Below are 23,396 nucleotides of genomic sequence, written 5' to 3'. Positions count from 1 at the left end.
AGTTAAGTGCTTCTTTTTAAGCTCCAGTTGTTCTGTTTACTCTCTAATAAGTCTATCCTTCTCTTCTAATTCAGCAATTTATTATCTTCTCTGTCTCTTCCAAATACCAATCATTGCACTGATCACAAAGGTTGTCTGAATCACAGTTCACCTCTTGATGATCCATGCATATTTTGTGTGCACGTACATCAAGTTAATCCAATCTGGTCTTACAAACACTTACCTTGCAAAACCTAACAGTTTTCGATATGGAAGATTGAGAAGAAGAATCCATATTGCCAAATACAAACCACAATCCAGATGATCCAATTTGTTAACCAAGAAAAACATACCCAAAATTCAGAGCACTTGTCTAAACAGCTGGCCATATTAGCTGACTAGAGAAGAATGACAACCAAAACATTCACTGTCTTACCTCCACCCTCCAAAGAGTGGGGATAACTACTGGGAGCAGTTGTTAACTATTGTTTCAATTTTAACACTTGTTAAACCCGCACCATATACCCGGAGATAAAGCAAATGATAGGGGTAAGTTTCACCTCAAAAATAGGAGAGCTCAGGAAGAGCAAACAGGGAACCTTGCTTGCTCCTCAAAAGAAACTGCTTCTCTGACACTAGCAAAACCCATGCTGTAAAAACAAGGTTAATGAACTGTGTGAACACTTCATAATATAAGGATCTGAAGTCCACAATACAGGCTGCTACTAGAGAAAACAAAATTATTTACTGTAATTTGTTCTTCTACCATCCATGACGTATTGAACAATCACAAAACATAAACATAACAAAGATGTTATGTCAGGCTTTACGACCAACTCATGAACACTGACCATACAGAAAACTGAGATGTCTCAGCCAAAGTTAAAAAGAGGCAACCACCCTGTTACAAAATCTTGTTGACCATTTCCAGCTTGTTGACAGGGAACACTACATAGAAGACGAAGGTTTGTATTCTCATAGGAACAGATAGCATAAAAAGTAACCAGATATTCTACATAAAATGTATCCTTACTGAGATTACTCACAGTTGCTTCAGAATACATACAATTTCTTTAGTAATTTGTATTTTTCATAGGTATTCAAACCAGAGTCTTTTGTACAGAAGTAGCCTTCAGCACGAACTGGAGATGGTTGCTGAACTTCGTAACAAGGTTGTTAATGGTTAATGGGGCTGATGGGAGGAGGGGGAATACCCCTCACCTGCTTTCTTCCAGTAATTTTTCCTTCAGCCTAAGGGACAAAGCAGGGTGGCTGCGGTGAGACCTGCAATAAAAGACTCTAGTTTGTATATTTAGGAAAAATACAATTAATTTAATAATTTGATATTTGTTCTTAGGGAAGCAAACTGTCACCTTTTATGTAGGAGACTCATCCCATAGATTGCAGGTCTTCTCAGACAACTAACTGGAAGTTAAATACCCATCTAGAATCCCGTCCCAGTCACGGTAGCGAGCAAGGGATACAATGATTCCTGTAACCTCCTACTTGGTCTGGCATAGGGATGACAGAGCAGTAGGGCCCCGGTCTGAGAGAGGGTGAAGAGCCTCGCTCCATTAGAGAAAGACAGGGGAACAATGTTTTACTCCTGTAAGGTTGCACAAGTTGGGAGGCAGCTTTATTCTGAAATCAGATTACTGTGCTACCCTGCCCTACTCCCACCTTAAAAGGAAGTGGAGAGAGTCACATTTACTATCCATTTCAGGGACCACGAGTCAACGTTTTTCTCAAATATCTTTCAAACTAATTATCTGATCGAAATGGTCCTTTGATGCAGTGTACAAGACACCTCCCACTAGTTTTTGGTAATACAGTTAAACCCCTGTATTTGCATTCTCACGAGTCACGGGATTTTCTGTGGAACATATCTATAAATTATTTGTGAAAAATTTGGCAATTCGCGGACTTTTTCGTCCAGAGTTATTCGCTAATTAGTGTATTTTGATGTATTTTCATGACTAAATACTTTTTTTATAATAAAATAATGATTTACCAATTTTCAAATATTATTATGATTAATGAGATTAAATAATAATAATAATAATAATAATAATAATAATAATAATAATAATAATAATAATAATAATAATCTTTTTAAAAAGGATGGCTGTATTATGCAAATTTATCTTACATAGTATCTTTTCTATTTTCCCTATGATTCACTTTTCGGGCTCAGCAATGGTGGTCAGCAACTAGCCAACATTCATATTGGAAAAAGGATAGCGTGTGGAATGCAGGCAGTCTTATATTGAAATATCCAATCAGAAATCCTTCGTCGTCTGGATTCAGGTTCTACTTCAGGTACCGTCGACATGTTTCGACCAGCTCATTGGTCATCCTCTGGATGTGGTTAAAAAAGATCTGGAGAAACAAGGCACTTGGGTCGGTATTTACAGGGGGGTCTTGATCGGCGCTGAATTATGATTGGCTGCCCGGGGCAGGTCATCTCGGGCAGAGGCTTCTCTCCGTGTTGATATTCAGGGCTTGCCTAGCGTGAGCAGCATTGTAGTCTGGGGATGAATGAGAGAATTTCAATCCTCAGATGCTGAATTTTGATGCACTCATTCGCTATGGGGGTCGCTCGGTGCAGGTCTCCTGGCGGCTGTGGGGAGGAGAAAGGTTTGCTGCATAATGTTGAGGGTTGGTTTCTCCTTCCCATCATTGAGAATAATGTCAGCCCTGTTGACCCCAATAAGAATATTCATTTATTTATTACAAGAGCAAAAAGACGAGCAGCCTGGTGATGCGTAACAATCCAGCCGCTGCCTACGCCTCTTGGAAGCATTGCACATTGGGAAGGAGATGAATTCCTAGTATCTTACATAGTTTCAATAAGAAGTCCCTCGCCCTTACTAGCTCCTCTAGAGAAGAGGCAAGGATCAGCTAATTTCCTAGATACCTTACCATTCTGTACCCTCGATGATGCATAATTGCCGACGCCAGAGACACGAACCTCGTAAACACCTGTGGCGATTTGGTTAGCCCAAAGGGGAGAACTTTGAACTGGAAGGTGCCGGTGGAAGACACGAACCTGAGGTACCTCCGAGAATCCTGATGAACAGGAATCTGGAGGTACACGTCCTTTAGATCCACTGAGACCATCCAGTCCCCCCTCTTGACTGACCACGGCACCGACTGTGAAGTCTCCAAGCGAAACTTCACTGAAACCACCGACAGTTGAAGCCCGAAAGGACTATAATAGGCCTCCATGAACCTCCAGCTTTCGATGCGACGAAGATTCTTCTGTAAAAACCCTGAGAGAGAGGAGCAAACGATTCAATGCAGGAACCTGAGAGAGAAGAGCCTCAACAGATTCGTTGAGTGGAACTCTGACACCGGCCGAAGGGTTACCCACTACCCTACTGAACCCCTTCTGATTAGGAAGCAAGGGTGAATCCTGCCTACCCGACCCGATAAGAGAAGGTAATAGAGTCCGCCTCCCTCAACACCTGCTTGACTCGGCCCAACCAGACCAGTTTACTTGATGTTTGAGAGACTACTGGTTTAGTTGCATACCACACTTCAAACACTGCTTGGTTTGGTCATGTAGGTTCCTCAGGAGCCTTGGACTGCAGATAGAGAGAATGGATAAAGTCCAACATTCGCTTATACAGGCAGTCCCCGGTTATCAGCAGCCTCAGTTACCGGTGATCCGGTTTTATGGCGCTTGTCTAGCGACGACGATCACCAGATTTTCGTTGCTGATAACCGGTTATCTGCGCTGATAACCGGTTATTGGCGTTGATTGCCTCTTATCGGTGGCACTGATCACCAGTTATCGGTGCCGCTAACCGGTTATTGGTGCTATTATTGCTGATTTTCGGTTAGCAGCGATTTTCGGTTGTCGTCACGCCATCGGGAACGGAACCCCGCCGATAACTGGGGACTGCCTGTGCTCGCTTTCATTCGCTGGAGAAAAACCTATATCTGGGACCGGCTCCTCTTCTTCAAAAGAGCATTCTATGTCAGAATGGTCGGACCGAACCGAAACAGGAAAAGAGACAGGCTGACCACCCAGAAGAGCTGCACCCGATAACCCGAAACTCGCTACACCTGGATGTGCGAGACCAACACCTGAAATACCTGACCCCATCATACCTGAGCCAACCGTAACCGGTTGCGCAAACTCTGTGCCAACTAAAGCCGATGACAAAACTCCTGAGCCAGTCACACTCAACTGCGCAAACCCCACACCACCCAGCAACAACCACACCTGGGCTACAAACGCCCACCCCTGAGAGCAGAGAGGCCGCAACACCCGATCCACCCAACCCTAGATGAACCAACACCACACCAGGATGGGGTATCCGGAGCTGAAGTCACGCTGATTATGGGAGAGGGAGGAAGAACTCCGATAACCTGGAACCAAAGCCGAACCCACATTGAACACCTTAGGAGAAGGAACAGAAATAGCCTCAGGAAAAGTTGAGAAAGAAGTAGAAGAAGGAGAGAAAAAGGAAGAAGCCACACTCGGAGTAACCAATGGAGCGCCGATGGACAGATGGAGAACATACCAACTGGTCTAGTACTCAAAGGTGTTTCTAAGGACAAGCTACGAGCTGTGGAACCAATGGGGACTGAAGAAGGAAAATTACCAGCTACCCTAGTGAAAGGAGAGGCTGAGGACACCATCAGTACTGATACACTCAACGATGGCACAGACGAAACGCCAACTGCCGTAGCATCCACAAGAACCGCGGTGGGCACAACACCTCTTAGACCCAGTAAAGGATGAATATGCGGAGTTGCGGAAGACTACGATACCACCTGTGAAGCATCTAGACCAAAAGCCTGAGAAACCACAGGACCGGTGTAAGGTGCTAAAGAAGACAGCCCCACCAAAGGTATACCTTCCCTCAACCTCAAAGAGAGAGAGGGAGCCACCGAAACTCCAACATTACAGGATTGAACCAATGAAAATTCTTTGCTCTGCTGAGTTAATGGCAAAGAAACAGGATGAGCGAGAGAAGACTCTGAAGAGCCCTCTGAAGAGTGATCCAATAAAGAAGATTGTGTAAAGACATTGGAAGAAGGCTTAGAAAAAATTGGGGAAAAGGAAAACTCAGAAGTAGCAGAAGAGGCCATAGTTTTTAGAGAAATAAAGTAGGCTGACTCTGTTCCCCCTTGATAATCTTGACAGACACCATTAGCAAACTCAGGAAAATTCTTCAAGATGTGATTCTGAATATTGGAAAACCCAATATTGAAACACTGCCTAACTAGTAATCTATAACCCAGTGACAAACCCAACAAATCTGCATTATATTGAGCCAAATTGAAAACCTGATCACCATAATTACCACCACCACAAGACGAACCAAACTTATCCACCAAGGGAAAAGGAACCTTCGAAGACTAAGGGCCATTTTCCAACACTTCAGAACCCGACAAACCTGAAACCACATCTGAACGACCAACCACAGACTTAGAAACTTTCTGTTGTAAAGAACTCAAAGCAGGAAATAAAACTGAAGATGGATCCAAAGATGAAGCCGCCACACTAGAAACCCCAACCGAACCCGAACAAGCCAGCACCTTCCATTTCTCTTCCTGAACACTTCCTAACCTATTATCCCTACTCATCTGTATCTTTCCTAACTCTACATCAACCTCAGAGCTTACACCTTGAGTGGGAAGGGCGGAAGCTGCTGCCAACACTGACTGCTCCACGCCGGGGGGGCCAGCAGAACCTACCTTCGAGGCTTGCAGTTCTCCATGAACCCCGCCACCCGTTAGGGCTGGTTCTGGAACAGGCAGGGGGGCTGAAAAAGAACAATTAGAATAAACTATGCTACTACTACCACTATCTCTATTCTCAGTTAACTTACTCATCAGGCTAGAAAATAGGCTAGACATACTGGATGATAACTTGTCCTCTAACTTCTTGAATAACTCTGACTCTAATGCTTCCTTATCTACTGATTGGAACCCTACAGCTGGTCCTGAACCGCACTTACTCTTCGAGGCTAAGGATTTTCTGTGTTTCATATAATCCTCTATTTGATCTACTGACCAAGACCTACACTGGTAACATCTCTGACTGATACTACACTGAACCTTCCTACATAAAATAAAAACAGAATGCTGATCGTGTTTGAGGGTACTCATCCTACGCTTGCAGGACATGCAGGACCAATGAGCAGCATTATCTCCAGCAGTAGAAGGCTTGGTCGTCGAAGCTGTAGACGAAGTGGAAGCAGCAGTGCTAGCAAACAGTGACATCTTCGTCTGACTTATCCATATCGAGTCCAAAGTACCGATCCAAAGTCAAAACCAGGAAAGAAGTTCCAAATCTAGTCAATAAAGTGTAAATCCAGGAGAAAAGGCATTGAAAATGGTCCAAAGTCATAATCTGATATCCAAATTGTTTAAATGGGGGTCGGGCTAAATGAGCCAAAAGTTCGCCTGTGGACACACTCACACAGCATGGCAAACTAATAACAATTGGGGATGTTGGCCTCTGTCAGCCGGTATTTGCAGCAGGTAACTCATTTGACAAGATTTTACCTGTAACGTTGGTAATCCTGACAGTTAATTGCCCACTTTGTGGGTAAAATTATGGGGATATAATTCAGGCTGGGCAGTGACCAGGGGCTAATTCAGGTGTTCAGGGAGTGTATTGCAATACAAATAGATAGCTAGGTAAATAGATACTTAATTCATAGTGTTTTAAAAATGTAAAGGTACATCTTTGGAAGACAAAAGCAAACGTAAATTTTTTTTTTTGTCAGTCGCTTAAAGCGAAATGGATTAACATTCTTCGGGAGATTAAAGAGATAAACTCTCTCTCTTGCTTGTGCTGGCTGAATATAAATTAGTGGTAACTCACTCTATCTTTCTGTTTTGGCTGGAAGGGTTAGAAGTACGTATGTTCAGTAAACCCCCCATATTCGCGTTCTCAAGATTCGCGGACTCACGCGTTCACGGATTTCTCTGTGAAATGTATCTACCCATTATTCGCGGAAAACTCACCCATTTGCGGTATTTTTCACCGAGAAATATTCACTAATTACTGTATTTTCATATCATTTTCATGATTAAATGCACTTTTTGTGATAAAACTATTAAAATACTCAGGTATAAGCATTTATAGAAGGTTTTTCTTGTGTTTAAACTAACAAAATAGGCAGTTCTAAGTGTTTTTACAGGGGTTTTAAGTATTCGCGGATTTTAGCTATTCGCGGGGGGGGGGTTACGCATCCCCCGTGTATACAGGGTGTTTACTGTATATGTTTCTAAGGGTACTAAAGTTTAAGAGGCCTTTGAAATGATATGAATATAATTTCAAAGATTAAAACAGTAAAAACATAATAATTTAAGGTATATTTGATGTAGGATGATACTTTAAGCATAAATTTGGTATTTGAACTTTCAACATAGGCAGTTATAAGCATTTTTAGAGGGAAGTGTTAACTATTCACGAATTAACTATTCGCGGGGAGTCTGGTATGCATCCCATGTGAATAAGGGGGGGTCCACTGTATAGTGCATTGTCAAATGGTGTTAGTTAAGGCATTTACTCTTGACTTTTAAAGACAAAGTTGTATAAGTCAGCAGGACTAATCTACACACTCGAACATCCACTATCCCCCATAGACAGGAAAGGGGAGGGCAGAGATGGGGAGGCCACGAAAGTGGGTTGAGGGAGGGATGAGGAGGGGAAGGGAGAGGGAGGGATGGGATGGGGATGCAGGATGTTCGAATGCATAGTTTGGCGATGCTTGGCAACACCATGTAAGTCAAGAGTAAATGCCTCAACTAAAACCATTTGACAACGCACTATATCACAAAAATTTAGCAGGAGGTGCCTTGTACACTGTCAAAGTACTATTTCGATCAAATAATTAGTTTTAAAGATATTGGAGAAAAATGATGACTCGCGGTCCCTGAAATGGATAGTAGTCACCAAAGCTCTATAAATAGTTGGTCGAGTGAGTAGCCACATACAACTAAGCTAGGTCCAGCATATACTAAGGAAGAGCTGCTGCTCTGCAGAGGGAGTAAGAAGAACTGATAAAAGCTTAAGAAAGATGCTTTCTGTCTGAGAAGAACTGGGTACTTACAAAACTTGCTAAGCCGCTACTGCAGGTCTCAGAGAAAAGTCTGGAAACCTGTGAGTGAAATCCCTAGGTACAATGAGGTAAAAGTGGTCTGATGCTTCAGACACTTGGCGTATCACCCATGTTACCAAAAAGTTACTCTGAAATGCCAGGAATGATTCCATGTCCCTTGACTTTGTGAGTTTTCACCTGAGTTATATGACTAACTACTTGTTGGGCGTGTCATAAGCTCATCTGAAACATCTGACAGCTGAGCTGGTCAGGGAGCAAGCAACTGTGTGGGCTATACCCAGTGTATTTCCTAAGAAACAAGAGAGGAAGAGCTACTCCCTCTGCTTGCACATGCACAGTCTGGAGACTGGGCATCCAGGACAAAGAGGCATAACTGGCTCAACCAATGGAGAACACAAGAGGAAGAGCTGGGAATGCTCCTCATATCCAAGTGAGACAAGAGAGAGTACTGAGCACACTCATTATGACCCGTGGTATCCTTGCCAGAAAAAAGTTGATCACCTCCAACCGCCATCCACTATAGATTGGGAAAGCAATTGCCCGAAGATCTACAGAACTTCTATAGAAAGGCCTTCTTGGACATACCATTCTTCCTCTTCCAGTAGGAGGATGAAGAAAAAGCTGAGGAAGAGGGTGAAGAAGTGCTCAATGAGAAGGAACAAAAGTGCTTGTGCTTCCTCTCCTTGCTAGTGTCTTGCTCTCATCTGAGGAAGTAGCAGCGGTTGAAGCCCTGTGGCATCTTTTGTAGGGAGGAAGACCACTACTGGAAGTTCAAAAGCACTGAGGTCCTAGCAGTTGCATCGACAACAGACATAACAATTAATGTAGTAAGGGTAGGTGTATTGAACCCCCAACCTCTTGCAATACCTACCTCTCGCCTGAGAGGGGATATACTCCTAGGAGGAGCATGAGAGGCATTAGGCAGCATGGAGGTAGTGGTAGGAAAACTTTTCAAGGCTACTTCTACTGAAAACTTCCTAACAGCAGTAAACTCATCCCCCTACAATGAAGTACTAAATGATGGGGATCCACTTAAAAACAGAAGGGCTGTAAGTTAATTTCTCTCACAAATGATTCACACCTCAAAAAAGACATTATTTCTCATATAAAACGATCAACTTAGCAATCAAGATGTTGTTAGGAACAATCACTTGCAGATTGTTCCCTTGGTGGATTGTTGCCTCCTTTGTTTTCTTTGTTTTTCTTGCTGGCGAGTTGACGTCTGATGGATGGCGTCAGACTTCGTCAGTCAGGTTCATAGCAGCAACGAGTCAGGTTGAGGGTAGCAGCAAGCCAGCTGGAGTAGCAGTAGCAGGTATCCATACCTGCGAGTCAGGTCCTGGCAGCAGAGCAGCGGAGAGTTTCTTGGAGGACGAGATGGTTGCCATGTCGGCTCTGTCATGGTCATCGTAGATGGAGAAGGACGTCAGTACGTTTCTTAGAGGACGAGATGGTTGCTGTGTCGGCTCTGTCGTGGTCGTCGGTACTAGAGGAGGACGTCAGCACTGTGCTTGAGGACGAGATGGTTGTCGTTTCGACCCTGTCGGAGTTGTCCTGCAGTGTTCCTGTAAAGCAGCCTGGGGCTGTTTCGACAGCTCTATGGAGTTCGTCTGGTGATGTTGTTTTTAATGTATTATGCTGCCTGTGTTATTTTATTTTGCTGCTCGAGTGTTTATTAATCTATTTGAGTTTTAATTATTATGCTGCCTGTGTATTCATTAATTTTGCTGCTATATTGTTATAACTGTACTTTGGTAACTGACTCATTTGATTATGTTTATGGTTTTGATAATTTATTTTATTGCTTTGAACATCTATGTTCTGACTTTGTAATGTAATTATTGTGCTGGTCATTTGTGTTTGCGCTACTAATGTTTATTATGTTTTTGACCTGGTACTTGTAATGTTTTACTGACCAGTTAATTGTTGCTGCCCCCGTTAAGTGATTAATTCACTTGTAGTAATGTTCATTTAATTGTTTACTTTAAATTAAACTGAACCTGACTCACTTGTAAATTTTGTAAATAAATTAATATTAAGGTAATTTTTTTTTTATTTGTTCTGCTTCTCTCTCCTTTGTTTGTCACCTCTCGTCAGTCATTACAGCCAAATTGCTTGTTTGTTTTAAAGAACCAGTCGATCTCGAGAGGCGAGATCATAATAGATGTCCTAACTTGACAGCAGCTACATAAAATGTGCTAGGAGATGGCAGGTGAATGAAGGGTATTCCCCCACTCGCCCTGCCAAAAACACCAGTTAACCCCCTTGTTACCAAGCATAAAAGGCTCTCGTTTGTATTTCCTTTTCCTTAAGAACTATAGTAGACTACATTTTTTTAATTATAAATAATATAAAAAAAGTTAAGTGATGTACACTAAAAGTATTGCATATAAAAAATAATCATTCATTATAATCAAATCATAGATTTTTGCACTATACATGGGTAACATCTATCGATTAAACAAAGCTATATGGAACAAAGAGCACTTTAAAATGCCCTGAAACACAAAGGCTCAACATACCACACCACAGGCAAAAACCACTGTGCTGAATGCAAAATCTCGAAGCCTCTGAAGTTTTGTTTGGTTTTTGTAAATTGCAGTGTTGGAACCAGCTATGTCATTGATGAACGCCAATGTGAAGTAAGCAAACTGGACTAGCTGGAAATACACAGGAAAGTTTAAACAGATTCCAAGGAGATTTATACATAGATAATTGTTCCATAATAAACACATCAATTAATTAGTGATTGAAAAGGGGAATCAAACAGATTCCTGAAAGCTCTCTGTACAGATTTATTTTTAAATACATGCACCCATACATAACTGTGGATTTGTTTCTTGAAACCCATCAATTATAATCAACTTTAATTTTCCCACAAGTAGGAAGGAACAGCAAGCCTCATGTTTAACAGCAATGCCTCAAGATAAAAATACTCTATCGCAATATAATTTCCAAATACTGTATTACACAAATGCTTACCATATCCCAAAAAGTAAGATACTTGAAGGGTCCTCCAAAAGGAACCCTATGTTTCAAAAATTCCTCGGGGGGATGTAGCCCAAATAGGTAAACATGGATCCCGTACCCATAATGGATAGCTAATATCAAGTGTATCAGTGCTCCAACAAGACCCATTTTAAAGGTTGATAATCTTCAGTTGACTCTGAAAAAAATAAAATAAATTTATATATAGTTCATTTAATATTTGTTAAACCATTGCTTTAATTAACATAGTTTTAGTTACAAGTGGGAAAGTGGGTGACTGTAAAATGTCCATAAAAAAGATTCTGCTACAGGATTTTAGAAAATGAAGGATTCCCTTACATCCTCCATGCACCCTACCAGGCAGAAATCGTTCATCCTAAATGCCCAATTGTAGTTGGAGGTTGGGGTGACATCAGAGTATGGCAAACATTTATTACTAAGATGGATTTTGTTTTAAAAATATTACAGTACTGAAAAGAATTTTTTTCAGAATATTTGTAAATAGGCAAACCACCACCTTAATTACCAAATATCTACTTAAGCAGAAAGGCTACTGAAATAGAAAAATGTTCATCTTCAAATATTGCAAATTCATGGTAGGCTGCATTTTTCCTAGCTATACAAACCTAAGCCTTCAGTGAAAGCTTGTCTACTCACTGTAGCTTGAACTATGCAGTTCACTAGTGGCAGATAAGTGAGGAGGGTAGGAGGACCACCTTCTCACTTAACTTAAAATGCCACTTTTTTCATAGGTAAAAGGGACAGATGAAAAGTTGGTTAGAGGTGGGATTATATAAAAATGATATTTTCATAATAAAATTAAGTTTCACATATACTCACCGAGTAATTACATAGCTATAGTTTCTAGCTTGCGTGGCAGTCTTTTTAAAAATCGCGGTAGCGCCTCTATTGTTTTTGTGTAGGTGACTAGCCCCGCCCATTATCGAGGAATAACAGGAGCAACCAAGCAGAAGAGCTCAGTTTGTTTGTGTTCTTATGTTCATAAGTGGGGAGGAGGGCGGGCTCCGATTCTGTATTTACTTGGCAAGTATATATGAAACTTAATTTTATTATGAAAATATTATTTTCATATAAGTAACTTACCAAGGAATAGGAATGACTTTGAAATGGAAAAATTTATTAGCACTGATACAATACCTGTTGTTTCCTTACCTGGTAAGAGAGCTACTGCAGGTGAATACTGCCTCTGGTTGGTGCTCATCTCATCCTGTAGTGGCATGGCGGTAAAGCCATGGGTTGCCTCTACTTAGGTGGGACCTTTGCAGAGAAGGATATGACTGATGTCTAGCAAAGCAAACAGAAGTGCATTTGCCCTGGGTGCAGTACCAGAATAAAACAACCAAACAATGCTGTCACCTACACTGACATAAAAACCACCACCCATCCACTAAAAACTGGTGGGTACTCCAGGTACATAGCACCCCCAGGCTCCACAAAACTCAACACCCTTCGTCAAGGTGAAGAGATAGAGGAGAAAAGAGTTTTTCCTATGCCTCTTCCCCCAGTACCATGCCAGTCACTGATAATGGCCCCAAGGTACTGCACACGAAGATCAATTTGCACTTCCAATAAGTTGACTGCAGGATAGACAAGAGGGACATATTGTTCTGAAAGCAAACAAGATAGCAACTGCTTGGACGTTGTGAGCTTTAACTTTGAAGGAAGACAAAATGTCCTCCTGAATCCGAGAATGTGCCTCGGAAATCTGGTCCCTTAAGAAGAATGACAATCCATTCTTAGACAAAGGGCAGGAAGGATCCTTAACACAACACCAGAGATTGCTGGATGGTCCTCTGATCTTCTCGGTCCTGTTCAGGTAATACCTTAAAGCTCTAATGGGCAAAGAGCCCTTTCTTCTTCTTCTGGGCCGAGGATTGCCATTAAATTCTCAATGATGAAGGAACGGGGCCAGGGTTTGAACAGTTCCTCGTTCTTGCTAGGAAACTGAGGGTAAATGAGCACACTGTGTCTCCCTTAGAGAATCCTACCCTCTTATCAATGGCCTGAAGCTCACTGACACGTTTGGCAGTAGCCAAAGCGACAAGGAAGAGAGTATTCCGAGTGAGGTCCCTTAAAGAGGTGAAATGATGGGGTTCGAAAGCAAGGTGTATTAGCCACTTCAGAACTACATCTAGGTTCCAAGAGACAGAGTTGGTCTTCTTCTGCTTGGATGTATCAAATGACTTGATGACGTTATAAAGATCCGGGTTAAACGACAGATCCGATCCTCTATGCTTAAAAACAGAGCTATGCATGGCTTGATACCCCTTGATGGTGGAGGACGATAGACCCCTAGAGGTCCTCAAAAAGAGGAGGAAATCTGCAATCTGAGTCAAAGATATCTCAGAAGAAGAGACATTATATCTGCTGCACCATCTACAGAAGACTGCCCACTTGGCTTGGTAGACGCAGCAAGAAGACCGACGTCTGCATCTAGCAATAGCCTCTGCAGCTGCTCTTGAATATCCTGAATATCCTTTCGCTCTGACAAGCTTCTGGACAGTCTGAGGCCTGTCAGGGTAAGAGCAGACAACCCTTGGTGGTATCTCATGAAATGAGGCTGTCTGATTCAACACGGTCTTTGTGATGATATCCTAACATTTTGGGATGACAAGTTGGGCAATTTCAATGAATCTCTTTCAAAGCTGAATGCATTAGTGCACAGCATCAAATTCAAAGTTGAGTGGGAAAAAGACAAAAATTTCCTTTTCTTGATGTTTTAATACTTAGAGACCTGACAGAATACAAATTTACTGTATACAGAAAACCAACTTTTTCACTTACATACATACATACACTATTTTAGTTATCATGACAGATCTATCAAGATCGGTGTAGCAAGCAATTTATTCTTAAGAGCCTTAGGGATTTGCTCCCCGGATTTCCTAGAAAAGGAATTTGAACTAATCCGTAGGCAGCTGTCATCTTTGAAATACCCTGACCATATAATTCTGAAAGTGATCCATAAAGCTAACTCAAAATTCTTTCATCCCCGCAAAACAAGACTAGAGACAACCAGCAATAAAATTAAAATCCAACACCTAGACAGAATTCAGACGTTGACACAGACTCTTGGAAATTCTAACCCTTTTGCTTTTACCTACCCAAATACCTTAGCCAAATCCCTGATTAATGTCCAAGGACGCTTTTCAAAATAGCAGAAATTATTTCAGTCCCCAAAGACAAGAGTCATAATTTGAAATGTAAAACTCAATAATAATGCAGTTTACGTCGTTTTCAAACCAGTGCATTAAAAGTAAGGTTTTCTTATGATTTTTGACGATTTTACTGGGTTCTGACGCAGCGCAAGAACGGAACCCCGTCATAAAGCGGGAAATCACTCCCCAAGAGATTAATACACCATAAAAGATCAGTACGGTATGGCTAACAAAGCTCAGCTATTTTTAACCACATAAATAACCATAGCCACAGGATAAACTGGAATGCTTCTCATATAATTTATAGCAGCAACTCGGTTCAAAAGCCAGATGGTGGAATCAGCCCTGATTAACCAAAGAAATACGATGCATCTATCAAAAGGATCATGGGATTGAAATAGGATAGATAAAATCTTCCTCCAACCAGTGATTATGGAAGATTGAGAAGCTACCAACTGGAGTGATGTAACAGTGACCGGTGATTTCTTGGTATAAATACCGCCTGTCTGTACTCCATACTTCATTCATATACTTGCCAGTAGAGGGAGACAGTTTGGTCTCTGAAATATATCAATAACTTTCTACCTTTTGGCATTTTCATGGGCTCTTTCTATTAGATATATATATATATATATATATATATATATATATATATATATATATATATATATATATATATATATATATATATATATATATATATTATCATATATATTATATATATTTTTGTATTTTCACTGAGAAATATTCACTAATTACTGTTTTCATATAGTTTTCATGAATAATTGCACTTTTGGGATAAAACTATTAAAATACTCAGGTGTATGCACTTTTACAGGGTTTTTATCGTGTTTAAACTATCAAAATGGCCAGTTATATATGTTTTCATAGGGTTTTAAGTATTATAACTGATTTTATATAATATACATACATAGAGGGTGTGGTACCCATCCCCGTGAACACGGGGTTCACTGTATATATATTATATATATATATATATATATATATATATTTATATATATATATCCGTTCTTACGCCGGCGTCGTTCTCACGAAAAATTGTAATTATTTTTGAAAATTTTCGAAAAATCATCAAAAATCATAAGAAATTACTGTTTTCATATAGTTTTCATGAATAAATAAACTTTTTGGGATAAAACTATGAAAAATACTCTTCAAATTATGCACTTTTGCCGTTTTGGAGGGTTTTCGTGATTTTAAACTATCAAAATGGGCAGTTATAAGTGTTTTCAGAGGGTTTTAAGAATTAATTTTTAGCTATTACGCATGTTCTGGGTGTGGTACCCATCCCCCGGTTCACTGTATAGGTATATTATATATATAATATATATAATAAACTGTAGAATAATCATACACATATATATTTTTATATATAAATATATAATAATGCAGTTTATATATAATATGCACCCAGAGCATTAAAAGTAAGGTTTTCTTGGGGTTCTGTTCAATTTGTGATAACTGAAAAATCGCCACTAACCGACGATTTCGGCAATTTTCAGGCTTATCGGCGCAAGGCGCTGATTTTTGGTCATCAGCGCCTCATTTACTGTAATACACACAACACACAATTATCACACACAAACAGATTTTCATCACACACACACTATATAATACAGGATCATATATATATATATGCCGTTAACCAGGGATGCCTATATATATATATATATATATATATATATATATATAATATACATAAACATATATAATCAATACTCAATATATATATGGAATATATATATAAATTATGACTCACATCAGGAGTCCTCAGGTCTTTCAATTAAAAGGTTCTGGGTTTGATCCTGAGTGATAACTGAAAATCGCCACTAACCAAAAATCGGTGATTTCCGGCAATTTTCAGGCTTATCTATATATAGCGCTGATATATTTGGTCATCAGCGCCTCTGTTAGGTATGTATTATATATAATATATAATTATCATATATAAAATTGCAGATTTTCATATCGCTAGACATATATATATAAAACAGGATCATCATATAACCATACCCGGCCGTTAATAGGGACTGCCTGTACAGTATATATATATAAACATACATATATATATATATATATACACACACATAATCAACATCAATATATATGGATGAAATATATATATCCTGATCACATCAGGATCTAAGAACTCAGGTCTTTCAATTAAAAGACCTGGGTTTTGATCCTGATATATATCAGAAAATATATATCTGTTATATATACACAATTGATTATACATACATACATATATATATATATATATATATATATATATATATATATATATATATATATATATATATATATATATATATATATATATATATATATATATATATATATATATACAGGTAGTGCTCGAGTTACGATAATTCGAAACTTACGATAATTCACTTTTACGATGGGATTGGCAATTAATATCGATATGACAATATTTTGAAAATACGTATTTTTAAATTTCATGGCGACTGGCACGAGGCAACAACGTGCAATCAGGCAGCATCACGATTATGCGATACGTTGGCCCGAGAGGCTGGAATAGGTACATTAATTCAATGAGCTGACCTCACTTGCCCTCGTTGTGTCAGAAGTTAAAATAGGTCAGTGTTCGTTTGCAATTTTTGTGCGTTTGTAAATACAGATAGTGCACAAGTGACGATAATTCGTCTTACGATAATTCGAGTTTACGATGGAGTTAGCAATTAATACCGGTATGACAATATTTAGAAAATATTTTAAAATTTTGTGCGGGCACAAGCAACAGCGTACACTAAAATTGCCGTAGAATCAGGCAGCAAGAAAGACCAACTTACAATAGACCAACTTCTTTTTCTCCATCTCTTTATTCCATCTTCTAGTTAAAAAAGTAAGAGAATAATAAAAGCATTGTTAGTAACCTTATACTCTTGCAAAAATGCGTACAGCCATAAACAACCGAACGAGACTCTGTTGTTTTGCTAATAACCGAATAGGATAACAACTGTTTTGCTTGTATTTCAACCATCGTGCGGTTAAACAATTATCGTAGTTATGTTAAAAATGACGTTAAGTACTGATATGTTTTTACACTACCCTTATCCGCTTTGGAGAGAAAAGATCGCAAGGAAATATATTGCTGCAGTAAAATTAAGCTAAGTTGTAGCTGACGCTGAGAAAAGAATGTTCAAGCTGCTAATGACTATAAATTATCATTACATTGGCAACATGGATGAAACTCGACCGCATATAAAATTGGAAAGTATTTTAATCAAAACTACTGGACATGAAAGAACACATATTACTGCTGTTTTCATGCTGATAAAAGATACATACGAAAAGCTCGTGGTATGATGATGGAATCAAGAGAAAATAGCGAACGGAATCTTGATTTTTTTTGTTTACACAAAACAAAGGGCCAGCCGCCAACGTCATCTACTAACGAAAAAAATGGCTAAAATAATTTCACAACGAGACATATTTAAGTTATATTTCGACATAAAAACACTTCGTATAACGAAAAATACATATGTCCCTTATAAATAAAGTATCTAGAGATTCATTTACGCTAACTAGAAGCAAGAAATGCCCTCTGAACCGAGTTAAATGCATCGAAATAAAGATGGCGTGATCGATTCCGAAACCAAAACATTTGATCGCTATGATCGGAATTTATAATGCAAAAGCAGTACAAGAATATTTACGATTGGATACAGTGTAGTAAAGCATAACTTTTTAAAAGATCCATGGAAAAGATGCACATTCGTTATTTTGATGTTTGTATAATACGGCGGTGTTATGTGAAAATAGAATACAGTATAATGTAGGCTAGGCTACCGTATATGATATCAAAGTGCAGGCCAGGCCTTGTTTGTTATTCAATTTCTCTTTATACTGACTTATCATGTCAGTCTGCATTGAACCTGCAGAATTAGCTGACACTAATAATTACTATACCATATATGTATAAAGTATACTGTGTAGTGTAGGCTAGGCTACCATATATGTATAGATGGTACTGATTACCCTAGTGTAGGCTAGGCCATATTCGAGTTACGATTTTTTCAACAAACGATGGGTTTTGGAACCTAACCCCATCGTAAGTAAGGGAATACCTGTATATATATATATATATATATATATATATATATATATATATATATATATATATATATATATATATATATATATATATATATATATATATATATATATATATATATATATATATATATATATATATATATATATATATATATATATATATATATATATATATATATATATATATATATATATACAACAAAAATTGTTGAATGATGTATTTACACAGGAATGAAACAACCTAAATACTTGGTAAACAATTATCTGTGATGTAGTGATCCATATAGACTTGTTACCTCAGTCATCCTCTTGCTACCGTGGTGTTAACATCTGCTTCAGAAAAGTAACTTCTTGAACCCATGGAAAATAAAAATTTTGAGATGAGAGCTAACACCAAGTTCCTGACCAAGCTTGATTGGAAACCAGGAAAAATTATTGAAGCTTTGCAACAAGTTTATGGAGATTCTTCTCCATCTAAATCAGTTGTTTATGATTGGATAAAGTGATTTAAGGATGGTCGGGAGGACCTCAAAGACAACCCAAGAGAGGGAAGACCATCGACTGCAAAAAATGAAAGAATTGTGGCTTTGGTGCAGAATCTAGTGGATGAAGATCGTCGGATTACTATCGATATGATAGCTAATGAAACTGGGATCTCCCATGGTTCCGCATTTTCAATTTTAAATGAAAATCTTGGTTTGATAAACTTTCAGCACGTTGGGTCCCAAAAGCGTTATATAAGACCAACTGCATCAAAGAGCTGAACTTTCTCTTGCAGTTTTAACGAAGATTGAATCAAATGAATCAGAGTTTTTGACCGGATTGTTACTGGAGATGAAACTTGGATCCATCAATATGACCCAGAAAGTAAAATTCAATCAAAGCAATGGTTACCAAGAGGTTCAGCTGCACCAGTGAAGTTCAAAGTGGCGAGATCTGCCCAGAAGGTTATGGCAACAGTGTTTTGGGACTCCAAAGGAGTGATTTTGATTGATTTCCTTGAAGGACAAAAAAACAATCACCGGGAACTACTACAAAGGTGTTTTGCAAAAACTGAAGACTGCATTGGCTAAAAACGTCGAGGAAAGTTGCACCACAGAATTTTGTTCCATCATGATAACGCTCCAGCACATTCATCAAGGGTTGCAAGAGAAGTCCTATGGAAATTTAGGTGGGAAATTCTTCCACATCCTCCTTATAGTCCTGATCTTGCTCCTTCAGATTTTTCCTGTTCCCAAAACTCAAGGAACACTTAAGAGGAGTCCGGTTTGAATCTTTGGATGCTGCTAAACATGCAGTTTCAACATGGTTTAATAGAAAGGCCCCAAATTTCTACAAAGAAGGGTTGCAGAGGTGAAACAGCGCCTTGAAAAGTGTATAGAGTTAGATGGTAGATATGTAGAAAAATGATGTTTGAATTTCCTTAAATAAAGAGTATATTGAATTTTTCCTGGAACTTTTTGACTTATATATATATATATATATATATATACATATATATATATATATATATATATATATATATATATATATATATATATATATATATATATTTCAGGGGTTGACGATAGGGGTTCCGTTTTATAGCGTCCCTAAGAAAACCTTACTTTTAATGCTTTGGGTGTATTGAAAATGATGTAAACTGCATTTTTATTGAGTTTTTCATAAAAAAACTCCAAATTTTGATTATTCTGCTGTTTTGGAGCCATATTTCTTATCGGATATACGACGCGTCGTAACCTGGAATATGCGTCATAAACCGGAAATAATTTCTGATGAATATATTTGAAATAGCGTCGTAACCTCGAACATAGCGGATATAAATGGGATATATATATATATATATATATATATATATATATATTGTTAATGAGGGTCTTGGTTGATCATGTATTATTCAATTTACGTAATTTTTACGGCCCTGCAAACCAAGATTTACGTAACCTGCCACTTGAAGCCAAAAGTTAACCTCAAAGACAGACGTTAATTAGCCAAAGGTCGCCAGTTAAGGGTTATTAACCTTAACAAAGAATATTTGAGATGAATTTGATTTTAAACGCAACGGTTCTTCCAAACATTCGACGCGAGGCATACAAAGCATCGAGATTTAACCTGATTTTGCTTACCCTAAATCCTAGGTATTTTACTGGAATAACGGGTTGAAGCTAACAACATATTAATTTGGCTTAATCTAGACTTATGAACACATATACCGTAGTGGTGGCTGAAGGGGAACAAAGGAAATTTGAAATACAGAAAACAAAGGATAAAAGAATGGGCATTCTAAGTTTTGAACAAAAAGCGACTTTACCTTAGGGATGAACGTTGAAAGCGCATCAACGACCGGCGTGGAGTTCTTGCAATTGTTTCTTCACTTCACTAATAGAATAATAGACAAAGAAAGGGGGAAGAGGTCCAACTGGACGTGTTATCTCTCCGAAAGCTTGGTTTCTCTCTCAAGTTCCTGAAAGCCTGGGTCAAAACAGGCCTATCAGTCATGCCTTAGGGGCGTCTACCCTTTGTTAAAACATTCGCCACGAGAGACAGGTAAAAAGGAAAAAAGGACCTTAGGACCACCTATTTTTAAAGTTGAATATGGAAATTTTCCTATAGGGTGGAAGGCCTAATTCCTATCCGTTCTCCAACGGACGTTAAGGTTTGAACTGAAGATGCTCCTATATAGACAACGTCTTTTTAAATCTCTCAGGCTGATATTTTTACAATCAGGCTGATATTTTTATTTGTAAAAATATATATATATAATATATAAATATATATATATATGAATATATATATATATATATATATATATATATATATATATATATATATGTTGTAAATAATATATATATATATATATATATATATATAATATATATATATATATATATATATATATATATATATATATATATATATATATATATATATATATATATATATATATATATATATATATATATATATTAATTAAGTCTATATAGCATGTTTTCTTTGGTGACATTTTACATATATATATATATATATATATATATATATATATATATATATATATATATATATATATATATATATATATATATATATATATATATATATATATATATATATATATATATATATATATATATATATATATATATATATATATATATATATATATATATATATATATACTGTATATATACAGTACAAACATGCACATATTATTTATATATTATACATATATATGTGTGGATATATGTACAGTATTCATAATTACATATGAATGAATACACTCTGCATTATATTATTTGATGAACTATCATCCTTATCCAGTGTAAGTAAATCATCAAATTATTTTATGGTCATTCTGCAGGAAATGAAGAATGGGCTCATTCTCTCAGTTTTGGATACATTCTTTTGAACATTTCGTTATGCATGTTATTTCCTCCACTTCCATATTTATACTGAGTGAACCGCACGGATACCGCCGTAATGTGTACTGTCCACTTTTTGCATCAGCGCTTTTTCTGCCTTGTGTGAACAGGGTCTAATACCTCCCCTGTAAATGCACCTCGAAGGAACTTGGGTGACTGAGGATGTATTGGTATGAGAAAAATGTCTCCTGCATGTTCACCAAACATCTGAAGTTCTTTAGGAAAGTCACTTAAACTTATGCTGGAAAAACAAAAAGCATGGGACAGGCACGTAAAGTCATTCAGTCTCAATGTGTCCAACAGTGGTCGCCAATCTCCAGTTGTTTATGGAGCTAGGAAAAGTGAAGAGGTAAAATCCCAGAGAATTACCACCAGGTCCATTTCTTTCTCTCTAATTTACAAAGTTAAGTACATCTTAGTTTAACCAGACCACTGAGCTGATTAACAGCTCTCCTATGGCTGGCCCAAAGGATTAGATTTATTTTACATGGCTAAGAACCAATTGGTTACCTAGCAACGGGACCTACAGCTTATTGTGGAATCTGAACCACATTATAGCAAGAAATGAATTTCTATCACCAGAAATAAATTCCTCTTATTCTTCATTGGCCGGTCGGAGATTCAAACTCGCGGCCAACAGTGGTAGCTGAGAACGGAACTCGCTTGCCCCACGAGGAACTCTCTAATTTACAACCTCCTACTAAAGAAAGAGAAACTTCTGCTGGAGAAGACAACAGAGGAACAGCTATAGGAGACTAAACCAGTGAAGGGTAACCTAAAAGGAATCATAACTCTTCTGTACTGCCTCCACCACGTAAGCCTCTCAGGGTTGCAATTGGTCATCTACCAGAGCCTGAGGGCTGAACTTACCCCCAAAAGGTATAAAATACGATTTGCACCAATATATATATGTACTCCCTTACCATCTTAACCTGTGCAGCAAAAGCCTTTACTACATAAAGGAGCACAAGTTTTCTCATTTTTTCCAAACTGAGTTAGTATAAACATGAGAACATTAGCCTGTAGCATCAGAAATGAGTTAAAAACTAACACTTCCTCACTAAACTCCTGCTAGTACCAAAAACCCTTAAAGCTGGCTTCACAAACTCCTCAGACTGGGGCCAAAAACACACTAAGCTGGAGCCTCAACCTCTCTAAGCTGATGCAGAGAAGAGGCAAAATTCTGAGCAAAATTTTAATAAAAGATAAAAACTTCAACATTCTAAACTGAGACTTTGATTCAACATGTCCTAAGCACTTGTCAGTCTTGAGTTCGTCTCTTCAAAGGAAAGGGAAAAGAAACAGAATCTTCTACCGAAGATGATTTAAGTGCCTGTATCGCAAATGTTGGTGCTCCGCAACTTCATAAAAAACCAGCAGCAGACCTCAAGAGAGCTTTGTGCGCCCAAGTATAAGAAAATTTGCGAAACGCAATCTAATTGAAGGAAAAAGCTTGGGTTCTCTTTCTCCAGATACTTAAAGGGTGCCAAAATACTCGAAGACAACTGAGACCTATTCTCTGTGTGGTCTCTTTCCTCAATTAAATAAGGATACACCAAAGCGCAACGCTCCAGCAAACGCCAATCAAACCGAAGGAGATCCCCCGATTCAAACTCTTCTTCCTCCAGAGGGCGACAGGA

General features: G+C 38.2%; 1 protein-coding gene across 13 annotated transcripts in view; it reads right to left on the bottom strand.

Annotated features, from left to right (window-relative positions):
- Positions 1-23,396, bottom strand: part of LOC136851618 (androgen-induced gene 1 protein-like) — a 188,065-nt gene that overhangs the window by 142,736 nt on the left and 21,933 nt on the right. For all 13 annotated transcript variants that reach the window (XR_010856931.1, XR_010856930.1, XR_010856929.1 and 10 more), the window contains exons 2-3: positions 11,052-11,235; positions 10,592-10,729 (exon numbers count right to left, since the gene is read on the bottom strand). Coding sequence is in view for 7 of the 13 variants with exons in the window: in XM_067125998.1 (XP_066982099.1) it covers positions 10,592-10,729; positions 11,052-11,207 (294 nt within the window). In the remaining 6 variants the exon portion in view is untranslated. The remainder of the gene's footprint in view (positions 1-10,591; positions 10,730-11,051; positions 11,236-23,396) is intronic.

Source organism: Macrobrachium rosenbergii, chromosome 23 (assembly GCF_040412425.1).
Source record: "Macrobrachium rosenbergii isolate ZJJX-2024 chromosome 23, ASM4041242v1, whole genome shotgun sequence".
Taxonomy (NCBI): Eukaryota; Metazoa; Arthropoda; class Malacostraca; order Decapoda; family Palaemonidae; genus Macrobrachium; species Macrobrachium rosenbergii.
This window is presented reverse-complemented; position numbering and strand designations above follow the sequence as displayed.